General features: G+C 43.5%; 1 protein-coding gene across 1 annotated transcript; it reads left to right on the top strand.

Annotated features, from left to right (window-relative positions):
• The first annotated feature begins 8,642 nt into the window (after positions 1-8,642).
• LOC142245539 (olfactory receptor 6B1-like) lies at positions 8,643-9,566 on the top strand. Its single transcript, XM_075318362.1, has one exon. The coding sequence runs from the start codon at positions 8,643-8,645 to the stop codon at positions 9,564-9,566; it is 924 nt and encodes a 307-aa protein (XP_075174477.1).
• The last annotated feature ends 15,188 nt before the right edge of the window (positions 9,567-24,754 follow it).

Below are 24,754 nucleotides of genomic sequence, written 5' to 3'. Positions count from 1 at the left end.
ACACACACAAACACACACAAACACACATTCACGCATGCACACACACATATTATATGCTCACCTTACCTTCCGTTCCATCGCCGGTTTCCTGGGACTTGCTGTTCTCTGGTACGGGCCCGGGCTGTGTAACGCGTTACAATAACGACGAGGCAGGAACTTCCCGGCCAGAGCGCTGACGTCAAAGGCAGAGCCGCTTGCCTCTGAATGGCCAGCGCTCTGCCTTTCATTAGCGGTGACAGGAAGTTCCTCCCTCGTCGCTATGGATGCAGATACACAGCGTGGACTGGAGCGCAGCGGCGCACTACAGCACCCAGGAGGCCGGCGATGAAACGAAAGGTGAACATATTATGTTATATTATATGCTCACCTTACCTTCCGTTCCATCGCAAGCCTCCTGGGTCTTGTAGTTCACCGCGAGGACACCGCGATGTACCCGGGAACTACAAGAACCATCAGACCAGCGGTGGAACGGAAGGTAAGGTGAGCATAATACTGTATGTGCGTGCGTGCGTGTGTGTTTGTGCGTACATGTGGGTGTTTGTGTGGACTGCAAGTGTGGGTCAGAATGTGCTGGATGGACGAAATCGGAAGTGTGTGCAGTGAGAATTTTGCTCGTACAGCAAAGCTTTCTCGTAAAGCGGGTTACAAATTTACAGAAGCGAAATTCTCGTTAAAAGGGTTACTCGTACCACTGTACTCCAGAATGTCATAAAGAGTGATCAGCTTAACAGCAATTACTTGCAAAGTCAATATTGGCTAAGAAAATGAACTTTAACCCCCAAAACACATTTCAACATCATTGCATTCCTGCCTTAAAAGGAGCAGCTAACGTTGTTTTAGTGATTGTTCCATTAACACAGGTGTGGGTGTTAATGAGGACAGGGCTGGCGATCAGTCATGATTAAGAAAGAATGACACCACTGGACACTTTAAAAGGAGGCTGGTGCTTGGTATCATTGTTTCTCTTCAGTTAACCATGGTTATCTCTAAAGAAACACGTGCAGCCATCATTGATCTGCACAAAAATGGCCTAACAGGGAAGAGTATCGCAGCTACAAAGATTGCACCTCAGTCAACAATCTATCGCATCATCAAGAACTTCAAGGAGAGAGCTTCCATTGTTGCCAAAAAGACTCCTGGGCGCCCAAGAAGGACCAGCAAATGCCAGGACCGTATCTTAAAACTGTTTCAGCTGCGGAATCGGACTACCAGCAGTGCCGAGCTAGCTCAGCAATGGCAGCAGGCTGGTGTGAGTGCTCTGCATGCACTGTGAGGCGGAGACACTTTGAGCAAGGCCTGGTTTCAAGGAGGGCAGCAAAGAACCCACTTCTCTCCAGAAAAAACATCAGGGACTGACTGATATTCTGCAAAAGGTACAGGGAGTGGACTGCTGAGGACTGGGGTAAAGTCATTTTCTCAGATGAATCCCCTTTTTGATTGTTTGGGACATCTGGAAAACAGCTTATTAGGAGAAGAAGAGGTAAGCGCTACCACCAGTCTTGTCTCATGCCAACTGTTAAGCATCCTGAAACGATTCATGTGTGGGGTTGCTTCTCAGCCAAGGGAATCGGCTCACTCACAGTCTTGCCTAAAAACACAGCCATGAATAAAGAATGGTACCAGAATGTCCTCCAAGAGCAACTTCTCCCAACTGTCCAAGAGCAGTTTGGCGCCCAACAATGCCTTTTCTAGCATGATGGAGCACCTTGCCATAAATCAAAGGTGATCACTAAATGGCTCATGGAACAAAACATAGAGATTTTGGGTCCATGGCCTGGAAACTCCCCAGATCTTAATCCCATTGAGAACTTGTGGGCAATCATCAAGAGACGGGTGGACAAACAAAAGCCAACAAATTCTGGCAAAATGCAAGCATTGCTTATGCAAGAATGGACAGCTATCAGTCAGGATTTGGTCCAGAAGTTGATTGAGAGCATGCCAGCGAGAATTGCAGAGGTCCTGAAGAAGAAGGGTCAACACTGCAAATATTGACTTGCTGCATTAACTCATTCTAACTGTCAATATAACCTTTTGATACTCATAATATGATTGCAATTATATTTCTGTATGTGATGTAAACATCAGACAAACACAATTAAAAACCAGAGGGCAACAGATCATGTGAAAATATAATTTTGGTGTCATTCTCAAAACTTTTGTCCATGACTGTATACAAATCACTGTACAGGAAAGAATGGTTCCTAAAGGCCGCTTTACACGCTGCAACATTGCTGGTGATGTCGCTAGCGATCGCACCCGCCCCCGTCGTGCGTGCGTCAGGGCAAATCACTGCGAACCGCGGCGAACAATATCGTTAGTATGAGTCACACGCACATACCTTCCTAACAACGTCGCTGTGGCCGGCGAGCAAACTCTTTTTTAAGGGGGCGGTTCGTGCAGCATCACAGCGACGTCACACAGCAGGCCACCAATAGAAGTGAAGGGGTGGAGAGTAGCCACTCCCACCTCGTTGCTGGAGGACGGAGGAACGCTGTTGTTCATCGTTCCCGGGGTGTCCCACATAGCGAAGTGTGCTGCCTCAGGAACGACGAACAACCTGCATCCAAAAAGAGCAACGATATTTGGGAAAGGAACGACGTGTCAACAATCAACGACTTTTGACGTTTTTCGGATCGTTAGCGGTCGCTCGTAGGTGTCACACGCAACTGCGTCGCTAACGACGCCGGATGTGCGTCACGAATTCCCAGCGATATCTCGTTAGCGATGACGTTGCGTGTAACGAGGCTTTAACATTTTTTTCTGTGAAATTCATTTTATCTTCAGTTTTCTATGTTTTATTGTCATTTCATAACACTGGCATAATACTCTGATGGCATTGTTCCCAGCTGCGAGCTGGGAGTCAGAGATGAGTACATCTTCGCCATGCTGTTTCCATTCCATTTGAGCCCTGTTTCTATTCATTTCAGTGATTTAACTGCCCCCCAGCCCTTCTGGTAGTGTTTTCCAGAAAAAAAGCTTGAGTTTCCCATTGACTTCCATTATACTTATTACTCCAGTCAAGCACCTGAGCAGTTCAATATGCTAGATTCCAGCATCAAGCACCCGAGAATTTTAGTGCTCGCTCATCACTAATAAAAATCTGATTTATGCAATAGGTTATTTTATGATAACATATTCCCTAAAATGTATAAACTTACAACCCCAAATTGATGATCTACAGAACATAATACAATTTATCTATTTTCAACAGTTTTCTTAAGTTTAAAAACTACTGCAAAAACTTCTTAACTTTTTATGCTATTTCTAATACATCTAATAACTGTGATTAAGAAGTTAGGTCAAAGAAGTGCAATCCCAGTAGAATAAAGCTTTACTTTTTCAGCTATTTAAATATTCTTGTTTTGCGTTAATGCCCTTGACAATATCTAAGGAGTACTATATATTACAGATAAGTAGCAATGCGTAATGCTAATATCGTGATTTTAAGACAAAATTCCTACTTGTTCAGTTTCACATTATACAGAAATATTACCTTATTTTAGAGGATCAACAGTATGAACTGTAAGTATTATATTTCCAGTAATTTGGAAGATTTTATTGATATACTATAGTAGAACTGTGTTATACATAGAATAATATAACTGATATTGATATATCCAAAAGTATAGTGTGTGTGTGTGTGTGTGTATAGAGTGTAGTGAATGATTTACTTTATAAAATAAGAAATCCCATAGATTGAGTAACTGCTAAATCTTTAAGTAAAATTTTCTCAAGTGCATTTTTTCTTGTCACTACAAACTACAGCTACTCGCGTGAATTTATTAAATAATATATCTATATGGGTAAACAGAAGTGGGCATTCCCACTCAGTCTCCCATACTGGTACTTGCCAGGCCTGAAATTGCATAGTGTCTACAATCAAACGAAGGTAGTCACATTGAGTTGAGCATGGCCGTTAACAAATACATATATTTGGTATAGCTGAGCTGTCAAAAGATGTCAAAAAGTAGTTTTTTGGATACTAAATAGATCTTTTAAACATGGTGTAACAGATGTACTCATTTTGAAAATTCATATCCAAATCTCTGTTTAGTTATTTATGAAAAGCTTTCCTGCCTGATAATAAAATGAGCATTTGATATGTCCAGTATTGATGAGCAAGAATGCTCGCCAATGCTCGATACTCAATCAAACATCGGGGTACTCAGGTATACTTGACACTCGGCTGAGTATAATGGGTGCTCGGATGTGTCGCTCTGTTAATTATAGAGAACAATAGAGGAACATAGGGTTTATTTGAGCCGCACCAATGATCACTTCTCAGGTAGTCAGATTAATGGATCTTTAGTTTGCACAGGTCTACGCGTTTCTGGAGTCTCAGCTCCCTTCCTCAGGACCATCAGGCATAAGAACACATCAAATCTCAAATTTGATGTGTTCTTATGCCTGGTGGTCCTGAGGAAGGGAGCTGAGACTCCAGAAACGCGTAGACCTGTGCAAAATAAAGATCCATTAATCTGAATACCTGAGAAGTGATCATTGGCGCGGCTCAAATAAACCCTATTTTCCTCTATTGTTCTCTGTTATCTGCCGTCTGGGTTGCTGCTGCCTTGATCAAAACTTTCCATGCCTGCATAGTAGTTGTGACTTTCACAACTTCACTTGGTGAGTATTACTGCTCCCTGTCTCTACCCCGTGTGTTATTGGGGTAAAACCCTATTGCGCTTCTTCTCCACAGCTTTTTACTCATCGGCTCTGTTAATTATGGGAGCTGGCACCAAAGTGAGAGCTGCTTACAGTCAATGAATGGCTCTCACTGGGGGTAAAAACAACGTGATTGGACAATGTGTGTAAAAAAAAAATGCCCTTCCCCAGAAATGCTCTGTTTATGGCTGGTTGCTCAATATTTTACTTTCTTTATACTCGTCACTCAAGTCGAGTCCATCAGAACATCAAACCTGCTAGACTCTAGTAAAGAACACTCAAGCATTTTAGTGCTCATCCATCCTTAATTTCCAGCTCTACTCTATGTTAACATCAATGCTCATCTTAATATCAATAAAATTCATTACAAATAGAACATTAAGCAAGGATCTCATGGTGCTATTCTTTCATCATTTGTCGACCAAATAGTGATTTCACTATTTTAAAATCAGGCAGGAAAACATTTAAAAAAGTATTATGCAGCCACTCTTTTATTTATTTTCCGGCGTATAAAACGACTTTTTAACCCCTGCAAATCTTTTCAAAAGTCGGGGGTCGTCTTATACGCCGGGTGTCGTCTGATACGGTGGTGCATGGTGCTGCATGAACCCATTGTTTAGTAATGCCGGTCCCCTTCTTACACACAATAAACATTATTCTCATCTGTCCTCAATTCCTGTGGTGCCTTCAGCTTCTTCTGGCAGACCGCAGGCACATAGACCCATCCACGATAGTATCCTGTACACGGGGATGCCACCGCTGCTGTCATAGAATGATAGAATCATAGAATATTAGAGTTGGAATGGACCTCCTGGGTCATCTAGTCCAACCCCCTGCTCAAAGCAGGATTCACTAAATCATCCATTTGCTGTGCCGGAAAGCATTCAACTGCAGTAAAGCAATAACAGCAGTGGTGGCAGCCCTGTGCACAGGACATGATTATGGAGGGGTCTATGGGTCTGCAGTCTGCAAGAAGCACTCCTCCATGATCACATCCCATATACGGGGCCATTGCCGTCAGTGCTTTACTGCAATTGAATGCTTACGGCACTGCAAAGCATTCAACTGCAGTAAAGCCATGATGGCAGACAGCAGCCCCGTGCATCGTACACTATCACAGAGAGGTCTATGTGCCTTGCGGTATACAAGAAGCAGCTGAGGTCACCGCAGGAACGGAGGAGAGGTGAGAATAATGTTTATTGTGTGTAAACAACGGTATAATAAGGGACAAGAAGGAGACTGGTAGGAGGGCATTACTAAACAATGGGATCATTACTACAAGGGGGAACAAGGATGGGCACAATACTAAACAATGGAAACATTACTGCAGGGTACATTACTAAACAATGGGCACATTACTCGGGTTGGCTTATACTTGATTATATATGGTATATCCTAAATTCTATATTTTAACTGGAAAAGTTGGGAGTCGTCTTATATGCCCAGTCATCTTATATGCCGGAAAATTCGGTATGTGAAGTTGGTACTGCAGGTGTAAGAGATCTGTTTGTTAATTTGTGGAACACCTATATAGGTCCAACACATGACCAGAAATACATACTCAGAAAACAATCTTTATTGGGTACAATGTGGACCAAACAGAAAAATAAAAAACATGAAGGACATGGCATAGAAAATATTAAAAACTGGGGGGTAGAAGAGTGCAGCGCTCCAAAACCAACACTAAACAGTTGCCAAGCAACAGCCTCAAAATCTTAATGATTTAGAAATGATCTGAAAAGAGGAGTGGACCAAAATTCCTCCTGTGTGCAAACCTCATCATCAACTACAAAAAAAGTCTGACTGCTGTGCTTGCCAGCAAGGATTTTGCCACCAAGTATTAAGTCTTGTTTGCCAGAGGGATCAAATATTTATTTCTCTTTTCAAAATGCAAATAAATCAATATAATTTATACAATGTGATTTTCTGGATTTTATTTTGGATATTCTATCTCTCACTGTTAAAATTAACCTACCCTTAAAATTATAAACTGTTCATGTCTTTGTCAGTTGGCAAATATACAAAATCAGCAAGGCATCAAATAATTATTTAATTCACTGTATGTCACAGCAACTAATGTAAGTATCTGCCAGAGTCTATTTTTTTGAGTAACTATTCCACTTTCAACCTTCTTACTTACAGGACAAGACTTAGGCTACATTCACACGCCCATCCCGTTTTTGTGGTTCGCAAAAAACGGTCCTGTTTTTCCAGGTATGCATCCATGTGACATCCGTGTGACAACCACATCCGTTCCATTCCGTACATGGTCCATATGCCATCTAGATAGATAGCTGGATAGATAGATAGATAGATAAAGACATATGATGTCCCACTCCACTGCATTTTGAAATCTTGCATCCTTTAGTACCTTTCATGGGGAACTGTTTAGCCTTGTTTTTGGCCACAAATTCATTATTTTCCCCCAAAAAACGATGTGGGGTCCCCCCTATTTTTTGTAGCCAGCTAATTTGGATCAGCAGCCAAGGTAAAGCAGGTAGTTGTGGTCTGGTATTCTCAGACTCATGACTTTTGGACCCTCCCCAGCCTAAAAATAGCAGGCCGCAGCTGCCCCAGAAGTGGCATATCCATTAAATGTGCCAACCCTGGTGCTTTTTAACCAGTTCATCCCATTGCCCTGGTGCGGTGGCAAATGGGGTAATATATGGGATTGATACCAGCTGTGTAATGTCTGCTGGCATCTAGCCCTGGCATTAGTGATGTCATGGCGTCTATCAGATACCCAACATAACCAACCCAGTCAGTAATAAAAAAATAGACAACCAAATATTTTTTATTAGAAAAAACACTCCCCAACATATTCCCTCTTTCACCAATTTATTGAAAAGAAAAAACAAATTCGGGACTGGCGTAATCCAATAAGGAGGTCCCACGACGATCCATACTCACTGTCCCTGTTAATGAGCAGTGACCTGAGCTAACATCATTAGGTCAGACCAGGTCACAGCAGGGAATGACGAGCACCGACATCATGAGGTTAGCTCAGTTCATTACCTGCGATGAACTCTGCTGAACTCATGATGTCAGCACTTGTCACTGAGTTCAATGACCGCCGCGTTCTCATGGGAAGTATCGCAGGAGCCCACGACATCACTGCTAGTCACAGCCTTGGGCTCCAGTGATACTTGATGTGAGAACGCGGCAGTCATGGAAGTCATTGACAAGTGCTGACATCATGAGTTCAATGGAGATCATCACCATCGGTAATGAAATTAGCAAACCTCATGTTGTCAGCACTCTTCTTCCCCGCAGCTGCAGACAACCCCAAAATCTGAAAGATCTGGAGAGGATCTGTATGGAGGAGTTTACCAAAATTCCTGCTGCAGTGTGTTCAAACTTGGTCAAGAACTATAGGAAACATCTGACCTCTGTAATTGCATACAAAGTTTTCTGTAACAAATATTACATTTTGTTTTTCCATTGTGTCAAATACTTATTTCATGCAATAAAATGCAAATTAAATACAGTATTTAAAAATCATACAATGTGATTTTCAGGATTTTTTTTGTGGGGATTCTGTCTGTAACAGTTGAAGTGTACCTACGGTAAAACTTGTTGACCTCTCCATTCTTTGGATGTGGGGAATCTTGCAAAATCGGCAGTTTTTCCCCATTGTACATTGGCATAATAAAATCAAGGAAGTCATCAAATTTTTATGTAATATTATATTTCATTTTCTTTTGTTTTATACAGATTTTTCAGTTTCATAAGAACATATGCATTTTTTTACCCAAAAAACAAGCACTTTTATATGACAATGTAAAATTAAAGGTAACTGTATTTTACAGGGAACATGAATTCTACATCAAACTCCAGCTCAATAAAACATTCTGGTGATTTAAAGCTAATTACCAGCTTTGTATTTGATGATATGTTGACTGTAAGTTACATTAAAATTGCTTTGATATAGCTTTAGTACTAACGGAAAATCACATTTATTAATAATTACTCAAATAATGGCGAACGAGACTAATGTGAAGGAATTTATTATTCTGGGGTTCTCTAGTATTCAAGAATATGAACGTTTTTTGTATATGTTTTTCTTGCTAGTTTATATCACAACACTGACTGTAAATATATCCCTTATCACCATAATTTGGTTTGGCCAGCAGCTCCATAAACCCATGTATTACTTTCTTGGCAATTTATCCTTTTTGGAATTAGGTTATATTTCAGTAACGGTACCTAAAATTATAGTGGATATCCCAAGGAAGAATAAAAGCATTTCCTTTTCTGGCTGCATGACTCAGCTGTTCTTCTTCACTTTCCTCGGAGCGACAGAGACTATACTACTTGCGGTAATGTCCTTTGATCGATTTTTGGCGGTGTGTTACCCTCTGCGCTACACAAGCATCATGAGTCATAGGATTTGCGCTCTTCTAGCTGCTGCATCCTGGATCCTTGGATTCTTGACCACTTCATTTCCAATTATCAAAATATCACAGTTACATTTTTGTGGTCCCAATGTTATTAACCATTTTTTCTGTGAAGCTGCGCCTTTGCTTAAATTATCTTGCTCTGATCCTTACTTCAAAGAACTGACCGTTATAATCTGTGCGTCGTCAGTCATACTTAGCTCACTTTTACTTACTATGTTATCATATGGTTATATTCTTCAAACAATTCTGAGAATTCGATCAGCTACAGGAAAACATAAAGCTGCTTCTACCTGCGCCTCACACCTCATTGTGGTTACAACTTTCTATTCCACAATGTTTGCAATGTATATTAAACCTACTGCTAGTCAAGGATCTCTAAACAAAGTAATGGCATTGTTCTACGCTGTCTTCACTCCACTTGTCAACCCATTTATCTACAGCCTACGTAACAAGGAAGTTAAAGAAGCCCTTATATTGTTCTTAAAGAAAATAATGTTATAAATGTTTGATGGTGATTTGCCTGCTGTGCCAACAATAAAATGTATTTACAGTATTGTGCTAAAAAATACAGACTCTATACACAGACAGTTGCAGTTCTCTATGTTGAATAAAAAAGATAACCATTGCAACCTATACGACTGGACTTCAGAAATTATAGGAAAGCCAAAAGCATGTAAAAAAGTATAAATGTCACATTTTTTCCAGAACCTGCTTTTACAATGTCTGTCACCAATCGCCGCTGTATTCATTTTGCTGGTAGCATTGGTCATAGAGAAGATATCAGGAATTGAAGCTCTGAAAAATGCAGCCTCTGTACAGTCACTGAGATTATGGTGGTCTCTACCCAGGCTTGGACATATCATTACCAAAAGGTAAGATGGTCCATTTCCATCTCAAAAAGCAGGTGGAATTGTGCATTATAATGAGTGATTCGGCTGTAAAGGGCCCTTTATATTGTTCTTGCACCAGGGCCTTATTCTGTCTATGTCCACCACTGTTGATACCTGTAGTGCCATCTAGTCTGGCAGTGTGAGTGTGTGTGCTGTCTAGCTGGAGTAAACAGCTCTCTTCTTTAGCCTATTTGATGTCACCATATTCAAACTCCCTTATATAGTTAATTTTTTGTACAGTTTTGTTGCAGCTTCTAAGGTCCTGTTTTTGTCTATATCTTTCTACTTGGACATCAGCCCATTTACTGACTATTAGAGAAGAGCAGACCCGTGGATGTTCAGGTTTGCCATGTTTGGCTCAACTTTAGTTAAAAGTTGGGTTTGGGATCCGAACTTGACCCCGGACCGCAAATCTCATGTAGGTCAATTGAGATCCAAACTTGGGTGCTGTAAAATGGCTGAAAAATGGTCATAGTAAGGGCTAGGGGGCTGCAAAAGGAAGCAAAATGGGGACAATTGCCCTGTAAACAAATATAGATAGAGAATAAAAAAAAGACGTGGGCCTATTTTTGATAAGCAGCGCAGGTAAAGCAAATAAAGCAAACAGCTGGGGGCTGCAACCCAGAGCTGTCAGCTTTACCTTAATTAGTAAACAATTTTTGCACTTTGCCTGATTGCCCTAGTGTGGTGGCAATAGGAGAAATATTTTGGGTGTTGATAGCTGTGAATTGACAGCTGGCATCGAGCCCAGGAATTAGTAATAGATAGGTGTCTATCAGCCACCTCCATTACTAACCTGGTAAGCATAATGTTAAAAATAAACCACACTTATGAAAAAGAAAGTTTATTTAAATAAAGACTCCCCCACACTCCCTCGTTCACCAATTTATTAATTAAAAATAAACCTTGAAGTTCTGACACAATCCAATGGTGTAGTGTTTTATGAGGCCTATTAATTCCTAAGGAGCTTTGCTCTGAGAACATTCTCATAATGAGGCTGCATAGGTTACTGCAGGTCAGAGGCAGTCCAAAACTTCTCACGAGTGGTGTCGTCAGTAACTCAGTGACATCACCATTCATGAAAAATTCCAGGCTGTTGATGTTAATCTGGCTGGGCTAAGCATCCCGAGAAGAAGTTGGACTATTGGAGGGAGGTGACCCCTCCCAGGGAGATATGAAGAGTTCATCCCAACAATCTGATCTGACTTTAGGGGCAATAGGAGGTGCGTGTCGGGTACTGCATTGCAACATGCTCTTCCCCTGCATATGCAAAGAAGAGAATCCCACAGTTGAACTCCCAAGGGAACAATGGAATATCAGATGTATGAGGTCTGCTGATGAGGAAGATAAGTAGTTGCAGTGCCCATTAAGCATCGAGGTGTAGATCCCCTGTCCCCCAATAAAATTGAAATAGGCCTGAACCTAAACCTTCACATGAAGCAACCATAGTTCCAAATATTATGATGGCACCACATCAGGAAGAGCTTTGTAAAAGAGAGTGTGCTAATGCTGGCATCCCACTCACGAGATACGCAAAAGATGAGTTCACCTGGTAAAGCATCCTGCTGAAAGTCTGCAAGGGAATCTTCTGGAAATGCACTGAGCCCATGGGAACCCAAATCCTGCACACCACCGCCAGAGGAACTAGAAGCCCAGGTACCACTGTCAGGGGAACCCAAAGACTGAATATTGTTCCGAAACACCGTGTCTGCAAATTGGGTTCTGATCTGGCATATATCCTAGGTCATATGAAAAGGCTTGTTAGAAAGCTACTTTTGACTTTTAGGATTGCTATTTCCAATAGGTGGCGCTAGAGTTTGTCTCCTTTCCTGGAGAGACAATTTAAATAATTCCCAGAGGGGCATTGCAGCTATAAGTCCCCTTACCACTGACAGCCAGACTGGTTTGTCAGGTCTCCATAAGGAGAATTGTCTTCCCCCGTGGTACCCCATTAGCTTCTCATGGGCCAGATCAGTTACCCACACTTTGCACTAACGAGGGGCAATCATCCCGAAACACCGTGTCTGCAAATTGGGATTCTGATCTGGCATATATCCTAGGTCAAAAGGCTTGTTAGAAGGCCACTTTTGACTTTTAGGATTGCCCCTTCCAATAGGTGGCGCTAGAGTTTGTCTCCTTTCCTGGAGAGACAATTTGAATATTATCATAGGAACCCGAAGACCGCATACCGTCATCAGAAAACCCTGAAAACTGAATATCAATGCCAGAGGACCCTAAAGACTGACTATCATCACCAGAGGAACCCAAATACTCAACATTGCTGTTAGACTAACCCAAATACTGAACACTGAACACCGTCACCAGATCTTAAGCCTGCTTTACACGTTACAATTGATTGTGCGATCGCATTTGCGATTGCACCCGCCCCATCGTTTGTGCGGCACAGGCAATTTCTTGCCCGTGTCGCACAATGCTGTAACCCCCCACCACACGTACTTACCTTCCAAACGACCTTGCTGTGGGCGGCGAACATCCACTTCCTGAAGGGGGAGGGACATTCGGCGTCACAGCGACGTCACACAGCAGCCGCCCAATAGAAGTGGAGAGGCGGAGATGAGCGGGACGTAAACATCCCGCCCACCTCCTTCCTTCCACATTGCTGGCGGGACACAGGTAAGCTGTGTTCATCGTTTCCGGGGTGTCACACGGAGCGATGTGTGCTGCCTTGGGAACATTGAACAACCGGTCGCTCGATTTTTAGAAAATGAGTGACGTGTCAGCGATGAACGAGAAGGTGAGTATTTCTGCTCGTTCATAGCTGTTACACGCTACGATATCACTAACGATGCCGGATGTGCGTCACTTATGACGTGAGCCCGCCGACATCTTGTTAGATATATCAATGCACGATACCAAAAGACACGGACGATCCCGTGCCATATTCGCAATATGGATAAAGCCATATACAGAATATGACAAGAAATTTGTTATGTATTAAATCATGCTTAATGATCATGCTTTATTTATCTTGTTGTTATGGGAGTGCGTGCATACACATATAGAAAAATAAATGGGTGGGTCTCTTCCCTATATGTATACAATTATGTATGGCCGTACTTCCATTTGATCCCCCTCTTCTATCACTTCACTCGCAGTACCGGCGCGCGCATGCGTTCGCCTGGGTCGCTCTGTGCCGCCGCGGGCACGTTCGCTTTGGTCACTCCTATGATGACTTTGTCCCCGTGTTTGTTGCCTGGACGCGCCCGTGGTGGCACGGTGCTTCTCGGGCTTTCACTTGTGCGCCGTAGTGGTTAACTGCGATTGTATGATGTGCCTTTGCATGGTTTCGTCAGTGTATGGCCACTCCCTCCAGTTGTCCACCGCTGAATTACATCTATCCTAATAGGTGGGCCTATGTTATGGGCTGTGACGTAACTGACACGTGGGCGCACATGTTGTTAGAACGCCCATGTAAACACAGGCGCCCACGTCATGGCCTCTGGATGTGTGGTTACACGTGGGTCTTATGGTCACACCCCTATGAGTCACGTGATGTGGACGCCTCCATGGTAGTGATGCAACACCCACGTCTTTGTATTTCCGGTGGGACGTTACTGAATAGGGCGTGGAGAACACCGGCAATACGCTATGGCCTTTGGACGTGTAGCTACACGTGGGGGTTATGGTCACACCCCTATGAGTCACGTGATATAGATGCCTCCATGGTAGCGATGCGACGCCCACGTCATTGTACTTCTGGTGCGGCGTCACTGAATAGGGCGTGGATAATATCTGCACCTTGGGCCACTCTCCAATGCTAGTGGATCTTGTATCCTACCATGAAGGGTTACTATGTATTGTGAGGTCTAATTGGTCTAGACTGACATGGATGTGATTAGGTATTCACCATTTATAAGGACGGACTTTTTAATTAGAGACCACCTCCGGTAGAAGGATTAACACCAAAACCTATAGGTCGGGGATCTGGGCTCTCACTCCACATATAGGTACGTCAGGTTTGCACTCTGCACTTTGATTCAGTGACGTGTTTATATGTACAATTGACTTCATTGTGTTTTGAAAAATTACAACAGGGCACTGTCTGACTTTCAGCATACCCCAGCTGTGGACTACCTGTTTTCTATGGGTGTTTTTCAGCTGTCTGTGTGCTGTTCCTCTACAGTGTGCTCCTGTGTGCCTACTGTGAGGTGAGGGCGCCATCTGCTGGCATTCACCATTTGTCTCTACAATTTTAACACCATATATTTTTCTATTGCTATTATGCTATTGTACTAATAAAATTTAATCTTTTTGCAACTAAGTTGTTGTACAGAATTTCTTTTCCTTTTTCTCGTTAGATATATCGTAGCTAGAGTTGAGTGCGGTTCGCGGTTCGCGGTTCTCCAGTTCGCGGTTCGAGTGATTTTGGGGCTGTTCTAGATCGAACTAGAACTCGAGCTTTTTTGCTAAAATTCGATAGTTCTAGATACGTTTGAGAACGGTTCTAGCAGCAAAAAGCAGGGCTTTTTACAGCTACAGTGTGCAGGGAGCAACCCTGGCAGCCTGCTAGAAGCTGGTAACCAAGATAAACATCGGGTATCCAACCAAAGCGCTTTGGTTAGTAACCCGATGTTTATCCTAGTTACGTGCAGGAAGCCCACACTTCCCCACTCAGCTCGCTCCACGCCCTACTGCCCGTGGCATGTACACACACACACACACACACACACTCTGCACACTTGGCCCCGCTCGGCTTACCTGCGGTGATGAAGTCCCGCCATCCCGACCTCAGCGCTGTCACTGTCCTCCATGGCCGCCGCTTGTCACATCACCTTCTCTCGCTTCCGACCCGAGACTGACTAGCGGTGACGTCACGGGCCTCTCGCGATACTTGGCTGTGAAGGCGGCGGTCATTGAACTCAGTGACAGGTGCTGTCGGCAGTGCAGGAGATCAGCGCAGGTAATGTACCTCGCTGACAGCAGCACTTGTCATGCCCTGCAGTGACCTGGGCTGACCTATTGATGTTAGCTCAGGTCACTGCATTGCTCTCCCAGCCAATGGGGAACATTCTGCTCTTCATTGACTGGGACAGTGTGGATCGTCATGGCAACCCCTTGGATTACACCAGACCTGGATTTGTTTTTCTTTCTAATAAATTGGTTAAAGAGGGAATGTTTTGGGGAGTGTTTTTTCAAATAAAAATGTGTTTGTCGTCTATTTTTTTTTATTACTGACTGGGTTGGTGATGTCGGGTATCTGATAGACGCCTGACCTCACCAACCCCAGGGCTTGATGCCAGGTGACATTACACATCTGGTATTAACCCCATATATTACCCCATTTGCCACCGCACCAGGGCGCGGGATGAGCTGGGGCGAAGCACCAGGATTGGCACATCTAATGGATGCGCCACTTCTGGGGCGGCTGCGGCCTGCTATTTTTAGGCTGGGGAGAGTCCAATAACCATGGACCTCCCTAGTCTGAGAATATCAGACCCCAGCTGTCTGCTTTACCTTGGCTGGTGATCCAATTTTGGGGGGACCCCTACGTGTTTTTTTTTTTTAATTATTTATTTAATTTAAAATAACAGCATGGGGGGCCCTCAGTTTTGGATTACCAGCCAAGGTGAGGTTGCCAGCTGTGGTCTGCAGGCTGCAGCCGTCTGCTTTACCCCAGCTGGCTACAAAACTAGGGGGAACCCTGCGTCATTTTTTTTTTTCATTTTTTTGGCTAAATACAAAGCTAAGCACCCCTTAGTGCCACATGAAAGGCACCAAAGGGTGCAAAATTACAAAATGCAGGAGAGTGGGACATTATGTGTCTTTCTGCCATTATAATGACAGAAAAGACTGATATGAAGTGCACAAGCACAGGAAAATCACCAGAGCGCTCTACGCAGTGAAAAGCAGTAGAAAATGGCACTGGAGTGAACATGTGACCGCCTCATGTAGGATGAAGCTATGGATCCTGGGTAAATTTATGCATTTACCCTCCTTCAGTTTTTTTGCAGTACACAAAAAAAACGGAAGGCACACGGATGACAAACAGATGACATACGGACCGTCTACGGAACGGAAACGGATGCCACACGGATGCACCCGTGAAAAAAAACGGACTGTTTTTTGCAGACCACAAAAATGGATCGGTCGTGTTAATGTAGCCTTATTCTGATCTGCCATTTATAAACAGCAGGCAGAAATAAGTGAATAACGCCCCCCAGCGTCAGAAAATCTTCGGGGTTTCAGGGCTAGCTGAGACCCTGGAGATCATGATTCAGGACGGTTTTTCCGGTCCCCGCTCACGTGATCACAGGTATACACCGTACACCGATGATCACGTTACAGTAAATGACAGCGCCGGTAAAAAATTATTTATCTCCCATCTGGCATGAACAAACACTTCTTCTCCACTTCTTCTCCACTTCTTCTCCACTTCTTCTCCACTTCTTCTCCATTTTTTCTATATTTTTTCTCCACTTTTTCTCTGCTTTTTCTATATTTTTTCTCCACTTTTTCTCCACTTTTTCTCCACTTCTTCTCCACCTTTTCTCCACTTTTTCTCCACCTTTTCTCCACTTTTTTCCACTTTTTCTCCACTCTTTCTCCACTTTTTCTCCATTTTTTCTCCACTTTTTCTCCACTTTTTCTCCACTTTTTCTCCACTTTTTCTCCATTTTTTCTCCACTTTTTCTCCACTTTTTCTCCACTTTTTCTCCATTTTTTCTCCACTTTTTCTCCATTTTTTCTCCACTTTTTCTCTTTTTTCTCCACTTTTTCTCCACCTTTTCTCCATTTTTTCTCCACTTTTTCTCCACTTTTTCTCCATTTTTACTCCACTTTTTCTCTACTTTTTCTACATTTTTTCTCCACTTCTTCTCCACTTCTCCACTTCTCCACTTTTTCTCCACCTTTTCTCCACTTTTTCTCCATTTTTTCTCCACTTTTTCTACATTTTTTCTCCACTTTTTCTCCACTTTTTCTCCACTTTTTCTCCACTTTTTCTCCACTTTTTCTCCATTTTTTCTCCACTTTTTCTCCATTTTTTCTCCACTTTTTCTCCACTTTTTCTCCACTTTTTCTCCATTTTTTCTCCACTTTTTCTCCATTTTTTCTCCACTTTTTCTCTTTTTTCTCCACTTTTTCTCCACCTTTTCTCCATTTTTTCTCCACTTTTTCTCCACTTTTTCTCCATTTTTACTCCACTTTTTCTCTACTTTTTCTACATTTTTTCTCCACTTCTTCTCCACTTCTCCACTTCTCCACTTTTTCTCCACCTTTTCTCCACTTTTTCTCCATTTTTTCTCCACTTTTTCTACATTTTTTCTCCACTTTTTCTCCACTTTTTCTCCACTTTTTCTCCACTTTTTCTCCACTTTTTCTCCATTTTTTCTCCACTTTTTCTCCATTTTTTCTCCACTTTTTCTCCACTTTTTCTCCACTTTTTCTCCACTTTTTCTCTACTTTTTCTCCACTTTTTCTCCACTTTTTCTCCACTTTTTCTCCACTTCTTCTCCACTTCTTCTCCACTTTTTCTCCACTTTTTCTCCATTTTTTCTCCACTTTTTCTCCACTTTTTCTCCATTTTTTCTCCACTTTTTCTCCATTTTTTCTCCATTTTTTCTCCACTTTTTCTCCACTTTTTCTCCACTTTTTTTCCGTTCTTTTTCTATGGTCGGTCTACCCATTAGCTCTGCCATGCATAGTGTAGCTCTACACCTACTGCACATGTTACTTTATGATTGACATCTCTTTCGTACCAGAGCTGTCTAAGCCTACTCTGACCCCATATTTGTCATTACTATATTGTCCTTGTACTGTATTATGACATTTGTATCATGTGTTTCATTTCTTGCTGTGTTGCAATTTTTTTGCTGCATCCCAATTGTACCTCTACATTGTTCGAGTTTATGTTATTGTTCTCTCACTCTTATGTGATACTGATTATTGTCACTTTTCATGATTACATGCAGATAAGTCCAATCTGACGAAGGCTCAGGCCGAAACGTCATTTGTAACTTGTTTTGGACAAAAACATATATGCTTATGAAAAAAATTTTTTTCTTAATACGGACCAATAAAGAGTGATTTTGCATTACTATCCATTGTGACTTACTGACTTAGTCTGGGAGATTTAGAGTGCCGAGGTTACTCACTAATTTTATCTATTATTACCTCTGAGCACCTATATACCAGTGAGCAGAGCTTCCTCTACAGTAGTTCTCCTGATTAGGCATGCCCTTAACTCATGAGCAGGGCATTGCAGCTTTGGTAGCAACCATTACGACATGGACTCTGCTGCTGTGGACCCGGGGAGAGTGAGTGCAGATTCATTGCACCCACACTCCTCACATGAAGGGTCCGCACTCCTAGAAAATGGGGGATACGTTCCCTGAGTGTCTCCCCCCATATTCTGGTCCAGAGTCGTCGTGGGACCCCTTTATTTTTTTTCTTACAATAAATTGGTGAAAGAGGAAATGTTTTGGGGACTGTTTTTTCAAATAAATTTCTTTTGGCGATTTTTTTTTTGTTAGTACTGACAGTTTATGATGTTGGGTATCTAATAGACGCCATGACATCACAAACTGCTGGGCTTGATCTCAGGTGACTTTACAGCTAGTATCAACCCGATTTATTACCCTGTTTGCCACTGCACCAGGGCACGGGATGAGCTGGGGTGAAGCGCCAGGATTGGCGCATCTAGTGGATGCGCCACGTCTGGGGTGCCCTATTTTTAGGCTGTGAAGGCCCAATAACTATGGACCTTCCCACCCTGAGAATAACAGACCACAGCTGTCCGCTTTACCTTGGCTGGTGATCCAATTTCGGGGGGACCCTACTTTTATTGTGTAATTATTAATATTTATAAAATAATTATAAAAAAGAGCCTGAGGGGACCTCCACATTGGATCCCCAACCACGGTAAAGCTGCCAGCTGTGGTTTTCAGGCTACAGCCGTCTACTTTACCCTAGCTGGCTATCAAAAATGGGGGGACCCAACGTCATTTTTTTTTAACTATTTTTTAAATAGAAAAAATTAATGGACTTCCCTGTATTTTGATTGCCAACCAAGGTAACGGCAGGCAGATGGGGGTGGCAACCCATAGCTGTCTGCTTTATCTGCGCTGAGAATCAAAAATACCACGGAGCGCTACGTCATTTTTTTAAAGATTTATTTTTACAGCACTGTGATGTCCAGCAATCAAAATACAGGGAAGCCCATTTTGTGTTTAGTTATTTAAATAAATAATTAAAAAAAATATATATGGGCTCCCGCTGCATTTTTTGTATTGCTAGCTAAGGGTAATCCAAGCAGCTACTGGCTGCTAACCCCCACAGCTTGGTGTTACCTTCACTGGCAATGGAAAATCCAGGGAAGCATTTTTTATTTTTTTTGCCAAAAAACTACAAAAAAAGGACGTGAGCTTCGCCATATTTTTGTATGCTAGCCAGCTTTAGCAGGCAGGTGCTGGAAGAGTTGGATACAGCGCCAGAAGATGGCGCATCTATGAAAATGCCATTTTCTGAGGCGGCTGCAGACTGCAATTCGCAGCAGTGGGGCCCAGAAAGCTCAGGCCAACCTGTGCTGCGGATTCCAATCCCCAGCTGCCTAGTTGTACCTGGCTGGACACAAAAATGGGGCGAAGCCTACGTCATTTGTTTTCTAATTATTTCATGAAATTCATGAAATAATAAAAAAAGGGCTTCCCTTTATTTTTGGTTCCCAGCCGGGTACAAATAGGCAACTGGGGGTTGGGGGCAGCCGTACCTGCCTGCTGTACCTGGCTAGCATACAAAAATATGGCGAAGCCCACATAATTTTTTCAGGGGGCAAAAAACTTCTGCATACAGTCCTGGATGGATTATGCTGAGCCTTGTAGTTCTGCAGCTGCTGTCTGTCTGTATGGAGAAGAGCAGACAGCAGCTGCAGAACTACAAGGCTCAGCATACTCCATCCAGGACTGTATGCAGAAGTTTTTTGCCCACCAAAAATATGACGTGAGCTTCGCCATATTTTTGTATGCTAGCCAGGTACAGCAGGCAGCCACGGGCTGCCTCCAACCCCCAGTTGCCTATTTGTACCCGGCTGGGAACCAAAAATATAGGGAAGCCCGTTTTTTTTAATTATTTCACTTATTTCATGAAATAATTAAAAAACAAATGACGTGGGCTTCGCCCCATTTTTGTGTCCAGCTAGGTACAACTAGGCAGCTGGGGATTGGAATCCGCAGCACAGGTTAGCCCGAGGTTTCTGGGCGCCTCTGCTGCGAATTTCAGTCCGCAGCCGTCCCAGAAAATGGCGCTCTCATAGAAGCGCCATCATCTGGCGCTGTATTCAACTGTTCCAACAGCCCTGGAGCCGGGTGGCTTGTTGGGTAATCATGAGTTAATACTGGCTTTGTTTTACTAGCCAGTATTAAGCCAGAGATTCTTAATGTCAGGCACGTTTGACCCGGCCATTAAGAATCTCCAATAAAGGGTTAAAAAAAAGACACCACACTGAGAAAAAATACTTTAATAGAAATAAATACACAGACACATTAGAGACTCCATCTTTATTGCCCCCTGTCAGCCCTCCACGATCCTGATCTTCTGTCTTTCTCGTTCAACAAATGCAGCTCTGCTACATCACTGCTGCATGGGGGAAGACGCTGCTTCCCGTGGAGCATTCACTCCGTGAAAGCTGCACGGGAAGCAGTGTGCAGCCTTCACTCCGTGAGTGATCAGTGCTGCTAGCGGTAACAGCGGTAACGCTGACAGATGCGTTACCATAGCAACGGTGCTCCCGGAGCGGCGGTTAGCGGTGACGTCACCGCTAACTGCGTTGCTATGGCAACGGTGATCTCCGTTAATGACCGGCTGTGTCAGCCGGTCCCTAACGGAATGGGGAGTCGACCGTGTGCTAGAGCATGTCGCCGGTACACGGCGATACACAAATGTGCACCGTGTACCGGAGAGATGCACTCGCAGGTCCTACATGACGCGTCATAGTCATGTGACCAGTCTGTAGCCAATGAGATAATAGCCACGTGACTGGTCACATGGCTATTTTGACGTCACGATAGGTCCTGCATCTCTGCTGGCAGTGCCGGTCACCGGGAGGATTCAGCGATCATCGGATGGAATAGCGGCAGGAGACAGAGTGCAGGAGGGATCACGGGGACCGGTAAGTGTTATGGCAATGTTTATTAACTGTATGTGTACATTTATAATGCATTTTTATGTGTTTGTGATTGCCTCCCATTATAGCCTATTGGTTCGAGTTCGGTTCGTCGAACGTTCGACGAACCGAACTCGAACGGGAGCTCCGTTCGGCGAACCGACCTCGAGCCGAACCGCGACCAGTTCGCTCATCTCTAATCGTAGCGTGTAAAGCCCACTTAAGTAGTCAAGCACTGAAGACTGATAACGAGAACCAGAGAACCAGAGACTGAGAAATAGACTTTTGTTCTGGAGCAGGATCAAAGTTAGCCAGGCCATTACTTACTGCCTTGCGTATAGTACTGAGAAAGAATAGAGTTTATTAATAGAATAAACTTTTTGTGTAGTGCATTGCCATGCAACAGCGCCCCGTCTAATGAACCACTGACACAAGTGGGTCTATGAGAGCTTAGGTTTTCTTGATTATTGAATACCGTGACCCTAATAGGGTGATTCAGACTTTCCCCCTGATGTAAAGACCGGGGTTAGGTTATTGCTAAGTGAGTTTATTTGAAATAGCTTTTAGTGTTTGCACATATTTGATGAGTCGAGTGTAACTGTTTAACGTGACAACTGACATTTAATTTACTTTGCTTTGTATTTCTTTTTCGTCTGTTGTTTATCCAACTATCCTCCATCTCCCTATTCCCACTTAATAAAATCCCGTTGAATTTACCAGTGAGTCATCCTTACTGCGTTTTGCATTCATGGCCTCTGTGTTACACAGGACGCACAGTGAGGAGCAATTATATTGAAGCATAACGTAGGGCTTGTTTAGGGAACAGCAAGGGTGGTTATTTTTATTCAGGTAGCATTGTAATGACACGTTAATATTTAAGAGCACCAATGCAGAATATGCTGCAAAAGAACTGAAGCGGGAGCTGGAACCTTTAGCAGCCTTCTAATAAATTATAAAAAAAAAAAAAAACATTCAGGCAGCTTTTTTGCTAATTATATAATTATTTAAATCTCTAGTCCCAGAGAGTCCCTACTACAATTAGTTTCCCTTTCATCTGATTTTGGAGCTTACTCTTGAATTAAAATTAACATTAGCAAGTGTGCAATTCCTCCTTTAAAGCCTGGTTTACACGCTTCAATAGATCTTTCAATCCGTCGTCGGGGTCAAGTTGTAAGTGACGCACATCCGGCATCGTTCGTGACGCATTTGCGTGTGACACCTACATGCGATCAAGATTGAACGAAAATACGGTGATCGCATACACGTCGTTTATTCCTCATACATTGGACGTTTTGTTGTATGAACCTAGTCAATTGTAACGTGTGACATCCCTCATACGATTTTGGTGTCTGATGCTATGTGCGCAGGTGTGCGCTCTGCACCGCAGCTTAAAAAAGGTCTGCTTCAGAGCGCAGCTGAAAAGCTGCGTTCTGAAGCGCCTCACGATGTCTGTCATTCACTAATCTCTGTCAGTCCGTCACTATCTCTGTCCCTCTCTCTCTGTCCATGTCAGTCTATCCCTCTTACCCCCTCTCTCATACTCACCGATCCCCGATCTCTGGCCCGGCTCTGCCCGACATTCACACTGCTCCGGCGGCTTTTACTGTTTTGAAAAAGCCGGCCGCCCATTAAACAATCTCGTATTCCCTGCTTTCCCCGCCCACCGGCGCCTATGATTGGTTACAGTGAGACACGCCCCCACGCTGAGTGACAGGTGTCACACTGCACCCAATCACAGCAGCCGGTGGGCGTGTCTATACTGTGCAGTGAAATAAATAATTAAATAATTAAAAAAAACGGCGTGCGGTTCCCCCCCAATTTTAATACCAGCCAGATAAAGCCATACGGCTGAAGGCTGGTATTTTCAGGATGGGGAGCTCCACATTATGGGGAGCCCCCCAGCCTAACAATATCAGTCAGCAGCCGCCCAGAATTGCCGCATACATTATATGCGACAGTTCTGGGACTGTACCCGGCTCTTCCCGATTTGCCCTGGTGCGTTGGCAAATCGAGGTAATAAGGAGTTATTGGCAGCCCATAGCTGCCAATAAGTCCTAGATTAATCATGTCATGCGTCTATGAGACACCTTCCATGATTAATCTGTAAATTATAGTAAATAAACACACACACCCGAAAAAATCCTGCGGTGACAGCGGGTAACCTCAGTGACAGCAGTTGATCGCGCGGCTGTCTTCATTTGCTGTGTGGAGGTGACCGGAGCGGCTGTGTCTGCTGCAGCTCCGGTCACCTCCATGCAGCAGCGCTGGAAGCGACGCTGCATCATCCTGGATTACGCCGGACAAGGAGGGCTTTTTGGGGCTGATTAAAGTGGTGAACCATGGTATATGTTTGTGTTTTCATTTCTAATAAAGGATTTTTTCGTGTGTGTGTGTTTATTTACTGTAATTTACAGATTAATCATGGAAGGTGTCTCATAGACGCCTGACATGATTAATCTAGGACTTATTGGCAGCTATGGGCTGCCAATAACTCCTTATTACCTCGATTTGCCAACGCACCAGGGCAAATCGGTAAGAGCCGGGTACAGTCCCAGAACTGTCGCATATAATGTATGCGGCAATTCTGGGCGGCTGCTGACTGATATTGTTAGGCTGGGGGGCTCCCCATAACGTGGAGCTCCCCATACTGAGAATACCAGCCTTCAGCCGTATGGCTTTATCTGGCTGGTATTAAAATTGGGGGGGACCGCACGCCGTTTTTTTTAATTATTTAATTATTTATTTCACTGCACAGTATAGACACGCCAACCGGCTGCTGTGATTGGGTGCAGTGTGACACCTGTCACTCAGCATGGGGGCGTGTCTCACTGTAACCAATCATAGGCGCCGGTGGGCGGGGAAAGCAGGGAATACGAGATTGTTTAATGGGCGGCCGGCTTTTTCAAAACAGTAAAAGCCGCCGGAGCAGTGTGAATGCCGTGCAGCGCCGGGGATCGGGGATCGGTGAGTATGAGAGAGGGCTGCTCAATTCAGTTACTCAGGAGTTTAGCGGTCACCGGTGAGCCCTTCACAGGTGACCGCTAATCAGGACGCGACACAGACAGAGCCGCAGCATGACAATGAAGTCGGGTGAGGTTCACCCGAGTTCATTCTGACAGTGCGGCTCTGTCTGTGTCTGTCATCTGCCATTCAGCTCTGCTACATGGCTGTCTGTGTCTGCTGTCAGCGGCCATGTAGCAGAGCTGAATGGCAGATGACATAGTAAAAACGCATCCTTACACATTACACACGCTTGGCAAGTCAATAAATAAAAAAAAAAAAAGGTGCCCAATGCATACGTCACAGAACACATGATCTAAAGGATCGCACACAAAATTGATCAATTTAACATAGACTACTAACGCACGTGTGACAGCAAATGACCGACCTTTGTGCAATCTCATTCAATCGCATATGCGACCTGGGCGTGTCACCTCGCATACGAGATCGCACACCTAATTGTAAGGTGTAAAGCAGGCTTAACAGACAAAGAGAAAAATTGGATGCCTGCCTTCTTCAATATACTCTGCAAAACTGGCATGATCTTCCCCTATCACTATAGAGTAGGCTTACCATATCAAGATGATGAGCATGGCCAAACTAATGTAACAACTACATACCCTGCCTCTATTACTCAAACATGCAGATATTAATATGCTCAATAAAATGTTTCATCATTT

The sequence above is a fragment of the Anomaloglossus baeobatrachus genome, chromosome 1 (genome assembly GCF_048569485.1).
Source record: "Anomaloglossus baeobatrachus isolate aAnoBae1 chromosome 1, aAnoBae1.hap1, whole genome shotgun sequence".
Classification (NCBI taxonomy): domain Eukaryota; kingdom Metazoa; phylum Chordata; class Amphibia; order Anura; family Aromobatidae; genus Anomaloglossus; species Anomaloglossus baeobatrachus.
Note: the sequence above shows the minus strand (reverse complement) of the source record. Positions and strands in the feature narration are given on the sequence as shown.